Here is a 17738-nt window from a genome sequence, read left to right on the forward strand (position 1 = left end):
GGGTCCCGGACACCGCAGCCGGATAAAAGAACAGAGAAGGCGAAACATAGAGAGTGTGCCTTATGTTCGCAGCCCCTCCCGGATGGCCACCCAAAGAGATTATGCCAATCATGTGTTGAGGAGGCCTTGCAGGAGGAATCCTCACGGAAGAAGGAGGATATCCGGGCACTGATAAGAGAGGAACTACGGGCCTTAGGCGGTTCCAGTAGTCTAGGGGGTCACTCCTCCAGGAGAGAAATACGTTCATCTAAAGGAGGAGTCTCGCTGGCGTCTAGGTCACCGTCAGATACCGGAGAACTAGATTCCGATAAGTCCCAGGAATACCTTTCCTCAGAGGACGAAGATCAGACGTGTTTCCCCACGGACAGTGTCAGTAATCTCGTGAAGTCTGTCCGAAATACCATGGGGTTGCCGGAGAGTAAGGACCCCAAAACCCCTCAGGACATAATGTTTGCGGGTATTTCCCGTAAAAAGGTCCGAGCATTCCCAGTGGTCCCAGCTGTAAAAGACCTAGTTAAGAGGGAATGGGAGAAACAAGGTCAGAGGACCTTCCTCCCCTTAACGTCAAAGCGTAAGTATCCCTTTGACGATGAGGAGCTAACGGCCTGGTCGAGAGCCCCCAAGGTGGATGCGGCAGTGGCCTCTACCTCCCGTAGATCCTCCTTGCCGGTGGAGGATTCGGGAACTTTGGCTGATTCTTCGGATCGTAAGACCGATACATTCCTCAAAAGATCTTGGGAAGCTTGTACGGCAGCCTTTAAGCCCGCAATAGCAGCCACATGTACGGCAAGATCTATGTTGGTGTGGCTGAACGACTTGGAGGACAATATTAAAAATGGAGTAGCTAGGAGTAGGCTTCTTTCCTCTATGCCCCTCATTAAGGGAGCAGCGGCCTTCCTCTCCGACTCCTCCGCGGATTCTCTCCGGTTGTCTGCTAGAGCGGCAGGACTGACCAATGCAGGCAGGCGGGCCTTATGGTTGAAGGGGTGGAAAGGAGACACACAAACAAAAACTAGATTGTGTGCTATACCCTGCCAGGGTAAGTACCTGTTTGGTACAGAACTGGATGAGATTTTGACAAAAGCGGGGGAGAGGAAAAAGGGGTTCCCTAACCCGTATGTTCCGTTCAACAGGAGGGCCTACAGGAAGCCGCCGTTCGGTAAAAAGAAAGACTTTAGACCCCAGGACCGCTGGGGAAATAAGGACCCCAAGCAAAGAGGCAACCTATTCGGGAAACGTCCCTTCAGAGGAGACAGATCCCGATAAAACCGTTACACCGGTAGGTGGCAGGCTATGAAGATTCAGCCGCCAATGGATGAAGGTGACATCAAACCCGTGGGCCCTAAGTATTGTATCATCAGGCCTAAAATTAGAATTCGTTCGGTATCCACCGAACTCCTTCTTATTGACTTCTATGAAGTCCCGATCTCAGCAGGAAGCTCTGGAGATGGAGATTGCGGTACTGCTAACTAAACAGGTTCTAGTGGAGGTCCCAGACGACGAAACAGGGATGGGCTTTTATTCTCCTCTATTCTTAGTCCCAAAACCAGATGGCTCTTACAGGACTATAATAAATTTAAAGAAACTTAATACCTTCCTAAGACTAAGGTCGTTTAAAATGGAGTCGATTAAGTCTGCAATAAAGCTTTTGGTTCCCAGGTGTTATATGGCGGTCTTGGACCTAAAGGACGCCTCCTACCATCTCCCCATATATCGAGGGCACCAGACGTTCCTGCGGGTAGCAGTCTGGTTCAGAGGTCGGATTCAGCATTTCCAGTTTGCGGCAATGCCATTCGGGCTATCCATGGCTCCTCAGGTATTTACCAAATTAATGCTGGAAGTAATGTCATATGTAAGGCTGAATGACACCCTAGTTGTCCCTTACTTAGACGACCTACTCATAGTGGGGAATTCTATTTCACAGTGTGAAGCAAGAATAGCTAGGATTATCTCATCCCTACAAACACTGGGTTGGCTAATTAACTGGGAGAAATCCAGACTAGAGCCAGTGACCTGTCAAAGGTTTTTGGGCCTGCAAGTAGACTCCGTAACTGAGGAGTGCTTTCTGCCAAACGCCAAAGTAATGGCCATAATCGACAAAGTACAGAATGCTACAGGAAGACCCGTAATATCATTGAGACAGGGCATGTCCTTGCTGGGGTCACTAATATCATGCATTCCAGCGGTGCAATGGGCTCAGTTCCACTCTAGAGGACTACAGTGGGCTATTCTGCAGGAGATAGATAGACTGCAGGGGCGGCTGGAAGGGAAGATATCCCTATCGCCCGAGGTGGTTGAATCCCTAAAATGGTGGTTAATTCCTTCCAATCTATCGAAGGGAGTACAGTGGTGGGTGACTCCCTCCAAGATACTCACCACGGATGCCAGCCCCTTAGGTTGGGGAGCCCACCTAGAGGAGCACATGGTACAAGGCTGGTGGCGGGAGAATGAAATAGAGGCCTCCTCTAATGTAAAGGAGCTAACAGCGATTTTTTTATGCGATATCTCACTTCCTCCCGCAGTTAAGAGGCGCCCACGTAAAGATCCAGACAGACAATACCACCGCAGTGGCCTATATAAACCGGCAAGGAGGCACGCGGTCAATGCCACTGATGTCTATCGCGGGAAAGATTCTGGAGATGGCCGAGGTCCATCTTCTCTCCTTGTCAGCGCTCCATATAAGAGGAGTGGACAACTCCCGAGTAGACTATCTCAGTCGCCAGGCCCTATACCAGGGAGAGTGGGTCCTCAGCAGAGACGTCTTCGAAATGATAGCGTCAGAATGGGGCAGACCGGAGATAGACCTATTCGCAACCAGAGCCAACAGGCGCGTAAAAAGGTTTGCTTCTCTCTACAGGTCGGACAACCCAGATATTCTAGATGCCCTCCAAGCACCCTGGGCATTCCAACTAGCCTATGCCTTTCCTCCGATGGTGCTACTACCAACAGTAGTCAGGAAAATAAGACAGGAGAGGGCGAGGGTCATCTTGATAGCCCCGTTTTGGCCAAAAAGACCGTGGTTTTCATGGCTGAGAGCCATGTCGGTAACCGACCCGTGGATCCTGCCGCTGCACCAGAATCTTCTCTCGCAGGGACCCTGCTACCATCCACAGGCCAAAGCCCTGCACCTAGCTGCCTGGAATTTGAAAGGGAGCTACTGAGGCAGAAGGGTTTCTCAAAGAACCTAATCAATACCCTGCTACAAAGCAGGAAGGAGTCCACGACAAAAATATATGCTAAGGTGTGGAGGAAGTTCCTGGCCTTTCACCCAACAAAACTAGCTGGTGAAGTACCCATTACGGCCATTCTAGAGTTTCTACAAAGAGGCCGAGAACTTAGACTCTCAGTAAGCACTCTTAAGGTCCACGTGTCAGCCCTAGGAGCCCTGTTTAACTATAACGTGGCAGCAAATAGATGGGTGACTCGGTTTATCTCGGCCTGTCAACGAGCAGAACCGGTGCATGTGCCTCGACTTCCAGCGTGGAACCTTACTCTGGTTTTGGATGCCTTCACTCAGGCACCATTTGAGCCCATAAGCTCAGCATCAGTAAAGTGCCTCTCATTGAAAACGGCTATGCTGGTGGCCTTAGTATCGGCCAGGAGAGTGAGTGATCTTCATGCTCTGTCAGTAGACCCACCGTTCCTGTTAACAACACGAGACAGTCTCATTTTAAAGACGGACCCGTCCTACCTGCCCAAACGGGCAACTAAATTTCATAGGTCTCAAGAGATATGCCTACCTTCATTCTATGAGAACCCGTCAACACAGGACGAGGAGAAATATCACACCTTAGATGTGAAAAGAGCCGTGCTAGCCTACCTTGATAGGACCAGTCCCTGGAGGCAGAGTAGGTCTCTTTTTGTCTCATTCCAGGGCAGCAGGAAGGGGTCTGCAGTTACATCAGGCACGATATCCAGATGGATTAGAGATGCGATCACAATGGCGTATCTGACAAAAGGAGAAGACCCTCCACTGGGGATTAAGGCGCACTCTACTAGAGCCATATCATCCTCCTGGGCCGAGAGGGCGAACGTCCCAATTGAACAAATATGTAAGGCTGCAACCTGGTCTTCTCCATCTACCTTTTATAGTCACTATAGACTAGATTTGTCCTCTACCGAGGATCTAACTTTTGGTAGATCAGTCCTTAACACGGTGTGCCCGCCCAAGTGATTATCTCTGAAAATCTCTCAGTGGGTGCTGTCGTGGCGAAGAGGAAAAACCGGATTACTTACCGGTAATACTCTTTTGTAGAGTCCACGACAGCACCCGCTCACTTCCCTCCCGTAAGAATTTTTTCACACATGGGTCTCCTTGGTGGTGGAGATTATAATTTAAGTTAGATATGTGATTAAACTTAGTAAGCTTAAAACTGCATAGGGGTAAGATAGATGAATCGCCCAAACAGTTGACTAAAACATGTATGGCGGTTCCTCCGTTGTTCTCGGTAACACAAACTGAGGGAGCGAGGGGGACCGCCCCATTTATCTCTCTGTAGGTTTCCTGTTCCGGGGGCGGATCCCCTCTCTCAGTGGGTGCTGTCGTGGACTCTACAAAAGAGTATTACCGGTAAGTAATCCGGTTTTTGTTATGTTTATTTTATTTTTTTTTCACTTAGTCCCACTGTGGGACAGATATATATTTTTTTGATACGCTTTCTGAGAATAAGTGTCTCACTGACTGTGCCTGTGAGACTCAGCTTATTGCTGGATCTCACAGGCCACTGTACCCTGGGGTCATCACATCACCTTAGGGTACCATGATAACCATTGGGACCTGCGTTTCTCATCACTGGTGTCATATGGTTACTAAGGGGATCTTGTGACCCCCGCCCCTAGCAGCAACTTAAATATCACTGTCATGTTTGACAGCACTGTTTATAAGGGTTAATCGGCCCCGATCAGTCGATAAACCATCCACCTCCGATACTGCAGGGTGTCAGATGTCATGTACAGCTGACACCCGTGGGAATCGGCGGTGCTATTCCCTTACTCCGCATTGCAATTGTAAAACAGCAATGAGGTAATAAGTAACCTTAACGACCGCTGTTTTAATGTGTATCGGCGGTCGTTAAAGGGTTAAGTACCACAAAGGCAATATATGGAAGGGTAGATTTCTATAAGGCACCCTTTTTTTAACCCCTTCCTTACCGATGACGGGATAGTACGTCAGCAGTCAGACTCCCCTGCTTTGAGGTGGGCTCCGGCCCTTTCTGGTAATAGTTGATTAGTCCGTTCCTTGGAGCAACTTTAAAAAACCTCTATTTTTTGATTAATTTGTCCACAAAACTTTGTTCCAATACCCTCCTGGCTTGTCCAGATGTCCATGTAATGTGAAAATCAGACTTTAAAATATCCCTACTCTCTAACTACTTCTGGTCTCACCATAAAATATAAACTTCAGGGCAGTCGTCTTATTCCTGCACTGAAGATCTAATCCACTTTCACAAGATCATGAAGCTGTTGGAGAGGGAAGCTGCTGTTACACAGGCTTCCTAAAGATAAGTTAAAGGGAACCTGTCAATAGGATTGTGCACAGTAACCTACAGTGTCAGGTTGGCGCCATTATACTGATTAAAGGGAGCCTGTCACCTCTTTTTGCCGCTATAAGATGCCGTCACCACCTTTCAGGGCGTATCTACAGCATTCTATAATGCTGTAGATAAGCCCCTGGTCCGACCTGAAAGTTTATTATACTCACCCGGAGGGGGGGGGGTCCTGTGTGGTCCGGTTCTGGTGCCTCACATCTTCATACAATGTTGTCCTCCTGCTTGCAGGCGTACTTCTCTGCAAAGTACTGCAGTGCGCAGGCGCCGGGCCTCTCCAACCTTTACTGGCGCCTGCGCAGGAGCCCGAAACCAAGTAAGCAGGAGGATGACATCGCATGAAGATGGGAGGCGCCAGCAAAAAGAGGGTGACAGGTTCCCTTTAAAATGATATCTTTGTTGATTAAATCTGTCTTGTGGTCGTTTAATCTTTATTTTCAGTTTTTAGTTAATGATATGCTTGTGCCTCGTATTCATCTGTATGGCTTGTGACAGGCCACTGATCCCTCAGTGACCTGCCCCCTATTTTACATAATGGGTATTATATATATATCTTTGTGAACCGACAGCTGCTACTGCAATGACGGCGCCATCTTGCTAGAGAAAAAAAAATTTCTCCTCCAAGATGGCACTGCCGACGCATGCACAGTATCAGCTATCAGTGATTGTCTTCCGCCTGCTTGCAGAAGGGTTTTTTTTTCCCAAGATACTTATAATAATATGTAAAATAGGGGGCAGGTCACTGAGGGATCAGTGACCTGTCAGAAGCCCAAATGCATGAATACCTAATCAGAGCAACACATGATGAGCCCCCCTTCTCTATAGCCACAGGCTGAAAATAAAGATTAAACAACCACAAGACGGATTTCATCAACCCAGATATCATTTTAATTAGTGTAACGGCGCCGACCTGACAATGTCTGTAGGTTACTGAGCACAATCCTTCTGACAAGTTCCCTTTTAAGCATGTTTTTTTTAACCAGGTTTATCTTAACGATCTGTATACATAGTGCTGAACTGTAGTGTACTTTCTCCATCTGTGTGCACAGTGCTGAAGTAGCGCACTTTCTCCATCTGTGTGCACTATGCTGAAGTAGCACACTTTCTCCATCTGTGTGCACAGTGTTGAAGTAGCGCACTTTTCTGTCTGTGTGCAGAGTGCTGAAGTATTGCACTTTTCCATCTGTGTGCACAGTGCTGAAGTAGCGCACTTTCTCCATCTGTGTGCACAGTGCTGAAGTAGCGCACTTTCTCAGTCTGTGTGCACAGTGCTGAAGTAGTGTACTTCTCCATCTGTGTGCACAGTGCTGAAGTAGCGCACTTTCTCCTTCTGTGTGCACAGTGCTGAAGTAGCACACTTTCTCCATCTGTGTGCACAGTGCTGAAGTAGCACACTTTCTCCATCTGTGTGCACAGCGCTGAAGTAGCGCACTTTCTCCATCTGTGTGCAGTGCTGAAGTAGCACACTTTCTCCATCTGTGTGCACAGTGCTGAAGTAGCGCACTTTCTCCATCTGTGTGCACAGTGCTGAAGTAGCGCACTTTGTCTATCTGTGTGCACAGTGCTGAAGTATTGCACTTTGTCTATCTGTGTGCACAGTGCTGAAGTAGCGCACTTTGTCCATCTGTGTGCACAGTGCTGAAGTAGCGCACTTTGTCCATCTGTGTGCACAGTGCTGAAGTAGCGCACTTTGTCCATCTGTGTGCACAGTGCTGAAGTAGCGCACTTTGTCCATCTGTGTGCACAGTGCTGAAGTAGCGCACTTTGTCCATCTGTGTGCACAGTGCTGAAGTAGCGCACTTTGTCCATCTGTGTGCACAGTGCTGAAGTAGCGCACTTTCTCCATCTGTGTGCACAGTGCTGAAGTAGCGCACTTTATCCATCTGTGTGCACAGTGCTGAAGTAGCGCACTTTCTCCATCTGTGTGCACAGTGCTGAAGTAGCGCACTTTCTCCATCTGTGTGCACAGTGCTGAAGTAGCGCACTTTCTCCATCTGTGTGCACAGTGCTGAAGTAGCGCACTTTCTCCATCTGTGTGCTCAGTGCTGAAGTAGCACACTTTCTCCATCTGTGTGCACAGTGTTGAAGTAGCGCACTTTTCTGTCTGTGTGCAGAGTGCTGAAGTATTGCACTTTTCCATCTGTGTGCACAGTGCTGAAGTATTGCACTTTTCCATCTGTGTGCACAGTGCTGAAGTAACGCACTTTTCCATCTGTGTGCACAGTGCTGAAGTAGCGCACTTTCTCCATCTGTGTGCACAGTGCTGAAGTAGCGCACTTTCTCCATCTGTGTGCACAGTGCTGAAGTAGCGCACTTTCTCCATCTGTGTGCACAGTGCTGAAGTAGCGCACTTTCTCCATCTGTGTGCACCGTGGCAAAGTAGCGCACTTTGTCCATCTGTGTGCACCGTGGCAAAGTAGCGCACTTTGTCCATCTGTGTGCACAGTGCTGAAGTAGCGCACTTTCTCCATCTGTGTGCACAGTGCTGAAGTAGCGCACTTTGTCCATCTGTGTGCACAGTGCTGAAGTAGCGCACTTTGTCCATCTGTGTGCACAGTGCTGAAGTAGCGCACTTTGTCCATCTGTGTGCACAGTGCTGAAGTTGCGCACTTTGTCCATCTGTGTGCACAGTACTGAAGTAGCGCACTTTGTCCATCTGTGTGCACAGTGCTGAAGTAGCGCACTTTGTCCATCTGTGTGCACAGTGCTGAAGTAGCGCACTTTGTTAATCTGTGTGCACAGTGCTGAAGTAGCGCACTTTGTCCATCTGTGTGCACAGTGCTGAAGTAGCGCACTTTCTCCATCTGTGTGCACAGTGCTGAAGTAGCGCACTTTCTCCATCTGTGTGCACAGCGCTGAAGTAGCACACTTTCTCCATCTGTGTGCACACTGTTGAAGTAGCGCACTTTCTCCATCTGTGTGCACAGTTCTGAAGTAGCGCACTTTGTCTATCTGTGTGCACAGTGCTGAAGTATTGCACTTTGTCTATCTGTGTGCACAGTGCTGAAGTAGCGCACTTTGTCCATCTGTGTGCACAGTGCTGAAGTAGCGCACTTTCTCAGTCTGTGTGCACAGTGCTGAAGTAGTGCACTTTCTCCATCTGTGTGCACAGTGCTGAAGTAGCGCACTTTGTCCATCTGTGTGCACAGCGCTGAAGTAGTGCACTTTCTCCATCTGTGTGCACAGTTCTGAAGTAGCGCACTTTGTCTATCTGTGTGCACAGTGCTGAAGTATTGCACTTTGTCTATCTGTGTGCACAGTGCTGAAGTAGCGCACTTTGTCTATCTGTGTGCACAGTGCTGAAGTAGCGCACTTTCTCCTTCTGTGTGCACAGTGCTGAAGTAGCACACTTTCTCCATCTGTGTGCACAGTGCTGAAGTAGCGCACTTTCTCCATCTGTGTGCACAGCGCTGAAGTAGTGCACTTTCTCCATCTGTGTGCAGTGCTGAAGTAGCGCACTTTCTCCATCTGTGTGCACAGTGCTGAAGTAGCGCACTTTCTCCATCTGTGTGCACAGTGCTGAAGTAGCGCACTTTCTCTATCTGTGTGCACAGTGCTGAAGTAGCGCACTTTGTCCATCTGTGTGCACAGTGCTGAAGTAGCGCACTTTGTCCATCTGTGTGCACAGTGCTGAAGTAGCGCACTTTGTCCATCTGTGTGCACAGTGCTGAAGTAGCGCACTTTGTCCATCTGTGTGCACAGTGCTGAAGTAGCGCACTTTCTCCATCTGTGTGCACAGTGCTGAAGTAGCGCACTTTATCCATCTGTGTGCACAGTGCTGAAGTAGCGCACTTTCTCCATCTGTGTGCACAGTGCTGAAGTAGCGCACTTTCTCCATCTGTGTGCACAGTGCTGAAGTAGCGCACTTTCTCCATCTGTGTGCACAGTGCTGAAGTAGCACACTTTCTCCATCTGTGTGCACAGTGTTGAAGTAGCGCACTTTTCTGTCTGTGTGCAGAGTGCTGAAGTATTGCACTTTTCCATCTGTGTGCACAGTGCTGAAGTAGCGCACTTTTCCATCTGTGTGCACAGTGCTGAAGTAGCGCACTTTGTCCATCTGTGTGCACAGTGCTGAAGTAGCGCACTTTGTCCATCTGTGTGCACAGTGCTGAAGTAGCGCACTTTCTCCATCTGTGTGCACAGTGCTGAAGTAGCGCACTTTGTCCATCTGTGTGCACAGTGCTGAAGTAGCGCACTTTGTCCATCTGTGTGCACAGTGCTGAAGTAGCGCACTTTCTCCATCTGTGTGCACAGTGCTGAAGTAGCACACTTTCTCCATCTGTGTGCACAGTGTTGAAGTAGCGTACTTTTCTGTCTGTGTGCAGAGTGCTGAAGTATTGCACTTTTCCATCTGTGTGCACAGTGCTGAAGTAGCGCACTTTCTCAGTCTGTGTGCACAGTGCTGAAGTAGTGTACTTCTCCATCTGTGTGCACAGTGCTGAAGTAGTGTACTTCTCCATCTGTGTGCACAGTGCTGAAGTAGCGCACTTTCTCCATCTGTGTGCACAGTGCTGAAGTAGCGCACTTTCTCCATCTGTGTGCACAGTGCTGAAGTAGCGCACTTTCTCCATCTGTGTGCACAGTGCTGAAGTAGCGCACTTTGTCCATCTGTGTGCACAGTGCTGAAGTAGCGCACTTTCTCCATCTGTGTGCACAGTGCTGAAGTAGCACACTTTCTCCATCTGTGTGCACAGTGTTGAAGTAGCGTACTTTTCTGTCTGTGTGCAGAGTGCTGAAGTATTGCACTTTTCCATCTGTGTGCACAGTGCTGAAGTAGCGCACTTTTCCATCTGTGTGCACAGTGCTGAAGTAGCGCACTTTCTCAGTCTGTGTGCACAGTGCTGAAGTAGTGTACTTCTCCATCTGTGTGCACAGTGCTGAAGTAGCGCACTTTCTCCATCTGTGTGCACAGTGATGAAGTAGCGCACTTTCTCCATCTGTGTGCACAGTGCTGAAGTAGCGCACTTTCTCCATCTGTGTGCACAGTGCTGAAGTAGCGCACTTTCTCCATCTGTGTGCACAGTGCTGAAGTAGCGCACTTTCTCCATCTGTGTGCACAGTGCTGAAGTAGCGCACTTTGTCCATCTGTGTGCACCGTGGCAAAGTAGCGCACTTTGTCCATCTGTGTGCACAGTGCTGAAGTAGCGCACTTTCTCCATCTGTGTGCACAGTGCTGAAGTAGCGCACTTTCTCCATCTGTGTGCACAGTGCTGAAGTAGCGCACTTTGTCCATCTGTGTGCACAGTGCTGAAGTAGCGCACTTTGTCCATCTGTGTGCACAGTGCTGAAGTAGCGCACTTTCTCCATCTGTGTGCACAGTGTTGAAGTAGCGTACTTTTCTGTCTGTGTGCAGAGTGCTGAAGTATTGCACTTTTCCATCTGTGTGCACAGTGCTGAAGTAGCGCACTTTCTCAGTTTGTGTGCACAGTGCTGAAGTAGTGTACTTCTTCATCTGTGTGCACAGTGCTGAAGTAGTGTACTTCTCCATCTGTGTGCACAGTGCTGAAGTAGCGCACTTTGTCCATCTGTGTGCACAGTGCTGAAGTAGCGCACTTTGTCCATCTGTGTGCACAGTGCTGAAGTAGCGCACTTTGTCCATCTGTGTGCACAGTGCTGAAGTAGCGCACTTTGTCCATCTGTGTGCACCGTGGCAAAGTAGCGCACTTTGTCCATCTGTGTGCACAGTGCTGAAGTAGCGCACTTTGTCCATCTGTGTGCACAGTGCTGAAGTAGCGCATTTTCTCCATCTGTGTGCACAGTGCTGAAGTAGCGCACTTTCTCCATCTGTGTGCACAGTGCTGAAGTAGCGCATTTTCTCCATCTGTGTGCACAGTGCTGAAGTAGCGCACTTTCTCCATCTGTGTGCACAGTGCTGAAGTAGCGCACTTTGTCCATCTGTATGCACAGTGCTGAAGTAGCGCACTTTGTCCATCTGTGTGCACAGTGCTGAAGTAGCGCACTTTGTCCATCTGTGTGCACAGTGCTGAAGTAGCGCACTTTGTCCATCTGTGTGCACAGTGCTGAAGTAGCGCACTTTGTCCATCTGTGTGCACCGTGGCAAAGTAGCGCACTTTGTCCATCTGTGTGCACAGTGCTGAAGTAGCGCACTTTGTCCATCTGTGTGCACAGTGCTGAAGTAGCGCACTTTGTCCATCTGTGTGCACAGTGCTGAAGTAGCGCACTTTGTCCATCTGTGTGCACAGGGCTGAAGTAGCGCACTTTGTCCATCTGTGTGCACAGTGCTGAAGTAGCGCACTTTGTCCATCTGTGTGCACAGTGCTGAAGTAGCGCACTTTGTCCATCTGTGTGCACCGTGGCGAACTAGCGCACTTTCTCCATCTGTGTGCACAGTGCTGAACTAGAGCCCTTTCTCCATCTCTGTGTACACCGTGCTGAATTAGTGTGGTGTATACACATTAGGTAGCACTCACTGTGCTTTAACTTCTGAACCCAGTGAATGTGATCATTGGGTGCAGGTAGGGAACAAGAGCTGTTGGGCCCGAGGAAACCCAGAAAGCTTTAATATGCAGCCAGATGGCTGACGTTTCACTGTAGTTGGGGCTAATATACCAGCTCCTACTAATTACAAGATAAATCAGCAAAAAATAATTTGTTAAAATGCCCTCCACCCCACCAAAAGTCTTCTTGAGGTGACACAGTGTATAAAAGTAAATATAAAAATAGCTAAAATTAAATGGGGGAAAAAAGCATTTATTTAAAAAAACCTACACTAAAAAAAGATATTGCCATATCTATTTCATAGCACCCCCTTCAAGAAAAGGTCCAATATAAGAATAATTTCAATGGAAAGGGAAAAATAATTACATAGGTTGGAGAAAGGTTGATCTTGACGCCGACCGCAACAAAATGCAACATGAGGTGTTGATGCAGTTCGGCGCAGCGTCAAAACGACGCAAGCGGAGGCATCCTCATACATCCGCATGGCCTACCTACCCAATGTTAAAGATAGGGTATGCAGGACGTAGGCGGAGCTGAATGGCAGAGGTGAAGCAGTGGGCGGGGCTTAACAGAGGAAGTAGACAGCCCTCCAAAGCTCTGCCCAACGCAAGTGTGAAACCAACCTTAAATGAGTGTCTGAGCAAAGGGTCTGAATACTTATGACCATGTGATATTTCTGTTTCTCATTTTTAATAAATTTGCAAAAATTTCTACATTTCTGTTTTTTTTCCGTCAAGATGGGGTGCAGAGTGTACATCAATGAGAAAAAAAGAACTTTTTTGAATTTACCAAATGGCTGCAATGAAACAGTGAAAAATGTAAAGGAGTCTGAATACTTTCCATACCCACTGTATATCTTAAGAGTGATCAAAAGTGATCCACTGACGCTTTAACCATCTACTGATGGCTTTTTTTTTTGCAACGTGCACATTTTTTTTTTTATTTTTACATTGGTGGTAGTATTTGCACGAACAATGTCACCTCATCACACATTTTTGGTGTTTACACTTAGGGCATTATCGGGTCAGAGAGGTATAGTCGACGAAGAGCGGGGGTGCCACATCGCAATGCTAATAATAATTTTATTTCTATAGCGCCGACATATTCCACAGCGCTTTACATTTTAGAGGAGACTAGTACTAACAATACAAAACATTACAGAATAACAATCACATAAAACAGATACCAAGAGGAATGGGGGTCCTGCTCACAAGCTTACAATCTATAAGGAAATAGGGGAGACACGAAAGGTGGATGGTAATAATTGCTTTCATTGCTCTCACCAGCCGTAATGTAAGAAATCGGGTGTTCATGTAATGCTACTTGAACTGGACTAGGGTACCAACCTCCGGGGCAAGGTAGGGAAAGTGGGTGAGACGGTTATAGGGTTAGCCTCACTGGCCCCTTCCCTTTTCTGTATTATCAAATCCTATCAGACTCTTTAGCCCTGCCTTATTATGGTATTTAAACATGAAAATACGTTTTTTAGATGATAGGAGGGTCCTCTGTATGCTCCCTATGCAAGACTCAGTTGCTGAGCAAAAAGTATGTTCAAACGCGTTTAAACTTTGCTCAGCATTTAGACAAGCCTGAGAGATTCTTGGAGACTTTAGTCTGGTCAGATGAGATCAAAATTTATCACTTTGGATGCGATAATACACACCATGTTTGGAGGCCAAAAGGCACTGCATATAACCTTACCAACAGTGAAGTTTGGAGATGGAAAACATCATGGTATGCTGCTGTTTTATCTGCATGCGGCACTGGCAGACTTCATATAAAATGGACATACAGTGCCTACAAGTAGTATTCAACCCCCTGCAGATTTAGCAGGTTTGATAAGATGCAAATAAGTTAGAGCCTTCAAACTTCACACAAGAGCAGGATTTATTAACAGATGCATAAATCTTACAAACCAAAAAGTTATGTTGCTCAGTTAAATTTTAATAAATTTTAAACATACAAGTGTGGGTCAATTATTATTCAACCCCTAGGTTTAATATTTTGTGGAATAACCCTTGTTTGCAATTACAGCTAATAATCGTCTTTTATAAGACCTGATCAGGCCGGCACAGGTCTCTGGAGTTATCTTGGCCCACTCCTCCATTCAGATCTTCTCCAAGTTATCTAGGTTCTTTGGGTGTCTCATGTGGACTTTAATCTTGAGCTCCTTCCACAAGTTTTCAATTGGGTTAAGGTCAGGAGACTGACTAGGCCACTCCAACACCTTGATTTTTTGCCTCTTGAACCAGGCCTTGGTTTTCTTGGCTGTGTGCTTTGGTTCGTTGTCTTGTTGGAAGATGAAATGACGACCCATCTTAAGATCCTTGATGGAGGAGCGGAGGTTCTTGGCCAAAATCTCCAGGTAGGCCGTGCTATCCATCTTCCCATGGATGCGGACCAGATGGTCAGGCCCCTTGGCTGAGAAACAGCCCCACAGCATGATGCTGCCACCACCATGCTTGACTGTAGGGATGGTATTCTTGGGGTCGTATGCAGTGCCATCCAGTCTCCAAACGTCACGTGTGTGGTTGGCACCAAAGATCTCGATCTTGGTCTCATCAGACCAGAGAACCTTGAACCAGTCTGTCTCAGAATCCTCCAAGTGATCATGAGCAAACTGTAGACGAGCCTTGACATGACGCTTTGAAAGTAAAGGTACCTTACGGGCTCGTCTGGAACGGAGACCATTGCGGTGGAGTACGTTACTTATGGTATTGACTGAAACCAATGTCCCCACTGCCATGAGATCTTCCCGGAGCTCCTTCCTTGTTGTCCTTGGGTTAGCCTTGACTCTTCGGACAAGCCTGGCCTCGGCACGGGAGGAAACTTTCAAAGGCTGTCCAGGCCGTGGAAGGCTAACAGTAGTTCCATAAGCCTTCCACTTCCGGATGATGCTCCCAACAGTGGAGACAGGTAGGCCCAACTCCTTGGAAAGGGTTTTGTACCCCTTGCCAGCCTTGTGACCCTCCACGATCTTGTCTCTGATGGCCTTGGAATGCTCCTTTGTCTTTCCCATGTTGACCATGTATGAGTGCTGTTCACAAGTTTGGGGAGGGTCTTAAATAGTCAGAAAAGGCTGGAAAAAGAGATAATTAATCCAAACATGTGAAGCTCATTGTTCTTTGTGCCTGAAATACTTCTTAATACTTTAGGGGAACCAAACAGAATTCTGGTGGTTTGAGGGGTTGAATAATAAATGACCCTCTGAATAAACTTTTCACAATTTAAAAAAAAATTAAACAAAGAAATAACATCCTTTTTTGCTGCAGTGCATTTCACACTTCCAGGCTGATCTACAGTCCAAATGTCACAATGCCAAGTTAATTCCGAATGTGTAAACCTGCTAAATCTGCAGGGGGTTGAATACTACTTGTAGGCACTGTATGTACCGAGGCATTCCTGATTGGAAAAAAAAAAAACTGCTGCCGTCTACCAGGATGATGAAAATGAAACGTGAGTGGACATTTTATCAAGACACTGATCCCAAGCACACAGCAAAGGAAACTCTCAATCGGTTTCAGAGAGAAAATAAAGTTGCTAGAATGGCCCAGACAATCACCTGACCTGAATCCAATAGAAAATTTCTGGAAGCAACTAAAGCTCAGAGTTTTTAAAAGGAGCCAAAAAACTTTCAAATTTGAACAGTGTGTGGAACAATGGGACAAAACCCCACCTGAGCAATGCATGCAACTAGTTTCTCCATGCAGGAGGCATCTTAAAGCTGTCATAACCAATAAAGGCTTTTGTACGAAGTATTAAATACATTTCATTGAGCGTATTCAATACTTTTTCCATAGCCAAAGATACCATTATAAGTGTCTTAGGGTTAATTCTGTAATTCAGAAACCTCAAAATTTTATTTGATACATATGTGGCTCTAAGTATTGATTTCTGGCAAAATCAACCCATTTTCTTCATGTTCACTGTAGTTCATTGGTGGCACATGAGAATGTTCTGACATGGCGACACTTGTTACACTGTATACAAATATTTTTCATTCTGACTCTCGCAGTGTGTTGCTTGTTTGATAATTTTCAGAGAATGGGAGAGCAGCCCAGACAAGACTTGTTGAAAAATATTGGCTCTGGTGCCTACAGAAAATAAACAGTACTAGAAAGAGAAGCCAATGAATATTTTAGTATATTAAAAAATGCCTTTTTGATTAACCTCCTTATGCCAAAATCTGTCATTAAGACATTTGGGTATGCCTGCACCGCACAAATGTTTGGGCAGAGCAACTGGTTACAATAGCCAGTGGGTGGCAAGTCATGGATGCCATCTAAGTTTACATATGCATTGGGGGCTCCTAACAAAGCCTTCATCACTGATCATAAATGGTGAATAAAATGCAGCATTATTTTGCCTCGTAAAACGGCCTATGCGATGATTGAAATCCAACAGACCCCATTAGTGAGTGGGGTTCACTTAACATAGCTGGAGTCCAACATGTGGTGGAACACAGATGTGAATTTAGCTCTTTCTGCAGAAGCATAGGTGGTATGTATTCTTGGAGCATTTTATTTCTCCGGAAGCTAGTAGTCTATCTCCTGTACTGTACAGTAGAAGGAATTTTTTGTTTAATGTTCGTTTATTTTAAGTGTGTCTGACCATGGTAGATCTAAAACTACAACTCTAAGCTGAAAAGAAACGTGTATGGGGAGTTGTTGCAAATGGCTATTTTAAAGAAAGACCCTCAACAAAAAAATTTTTTTTCCCCCCCTGGCCCTTTCCAAGTATGTATACAATGTAGTGTAGTTGTATTATAATAATTACTGTACTGTTTGCAGTCTTCCATGGTTTCCTGCACTGCTCCGGCTGTCTTCTGTTTCACATGACTTCAGCTCTAGTTGGGTCACACAGGTTTATGTGTGAACCCATCATTTTTGCAATGTAAGCCTATGATGCAGCCTCATTTTGCATTGTAAAAGCCGCATCCAGTTCACACATAATCTCCTGTGTGAGCTGGCTAAAGTCCCATGACTTGGAAGAGGAGAAGAAGATGGCAATGGGTATATGGGTATATATGTATTGCATGCATATTTAAAAGGTTTAACTTTCAGAATACTTTTGTAGTAGTTTAGCCGACTGTTATTAAATGACTAGTTTTTCTTTCTTGCCTTATCAAGATAGTGTCTGTGAATTCACTAGAGTTTAGTAAGAATGGGAGGATATATAGCTATTATTTTTTTACTCATTGCATTTAGGTTTGCTGCACAGGAAAGTTGTTGAATCTTAAGGGGTTTATCCAGGCCCATAGTTTCTTTTTCTTTTTTTTTTAACTAATAGGTAGAAGTTAAGATAAAAACAAAAAAGCAAATATACTATAATTAGTAAGTGAATAGTAATTGTACATGTAAATAGAATTGGGTGCTGGGTTAACATTATTTGGACAAAAAGCGCAAAAGCTATCTCAGTATGACAAGGTATACCCAGTCAGGACAGTACCTAACTCTTGTAGTTCACCTCACTGTATCAGCAGATGTCCGAATAGGCAAGAGCAGAGCAGGACCGGGTCCCAACTGTGCAGCCACCTGACCATGACTTTACCAAAAGGGAGAGCCATGCCCCTGTTTGTGCAAAAAACTGAAACAAAACAAAAAACATGAGCCAGAGCATGTGTTGGTATAAGTTCAATGCATAGGTGTGTATTCACACTGGCCATTAGGTAATGTTCACATTGGGTACACCTTGCCGTGGCAGGATGACCTTTACGCTTTTTTGCTCAAAGTA

At 46.3% G+C, this 17738-nt stretch overlaps 2 protein-coding genes across 5 annotated transcripts in view; both read left to right on the top strand.

Annotated features, from left to right (window-relative positions):
- SMARCA2 (SWI/SNF related BAF chromatin remodeling complex subunit ATPase 2) overlaps positions 1-17738 on the top strand; it is a 356753-nt gene that overhangs the window by 264734 nt on the left and 74281 nt on the right. The window lies entirely within an intron of this gene.
- Positions 1649-4565, top strand: LOC141047532 (uncharacterized). The gene is made up of 2 exons (XM_073542605.1): positions 1649-1816; positions 2523-4565. The coding sequence occupies exon 2, from the start codon at positions 2783-2785 to the stop codon at positions 4172-4174; it is 1392 nt and encodes a 463-aa protein (XP_073398706.1). The 5' UTR covers positions 1649-1816; positions 2523-2782; the 3' UTR covers positions 4175-4565.

Source organism: Dendrobates tinctorius, unplaced genomic scaffold (assembly GCF_039654945.1).
Source record: "Dendrobates tinctorius isolate UK_male_01 unplaced genomic scaffold, ASM3965494v1 ptg000128l, whole genome shotgun sequence".
Lineage (NCBI taxonomy): Eukaryota > Metazoa > Chordata > Amphibia > Anura > Dendrobatidae > Dendrobates > Dendrobates tinctorius.

Bases quoted from the DNA above. Each gene is read 5' to 3' on its own strand.
- LOC141047532 (XM_073542605.1), top strand. From the start codon at position 2,783: ATGGGGCAGACCGGAGATAGACCTATTCGCAACCAGAGCCAACAGGCG.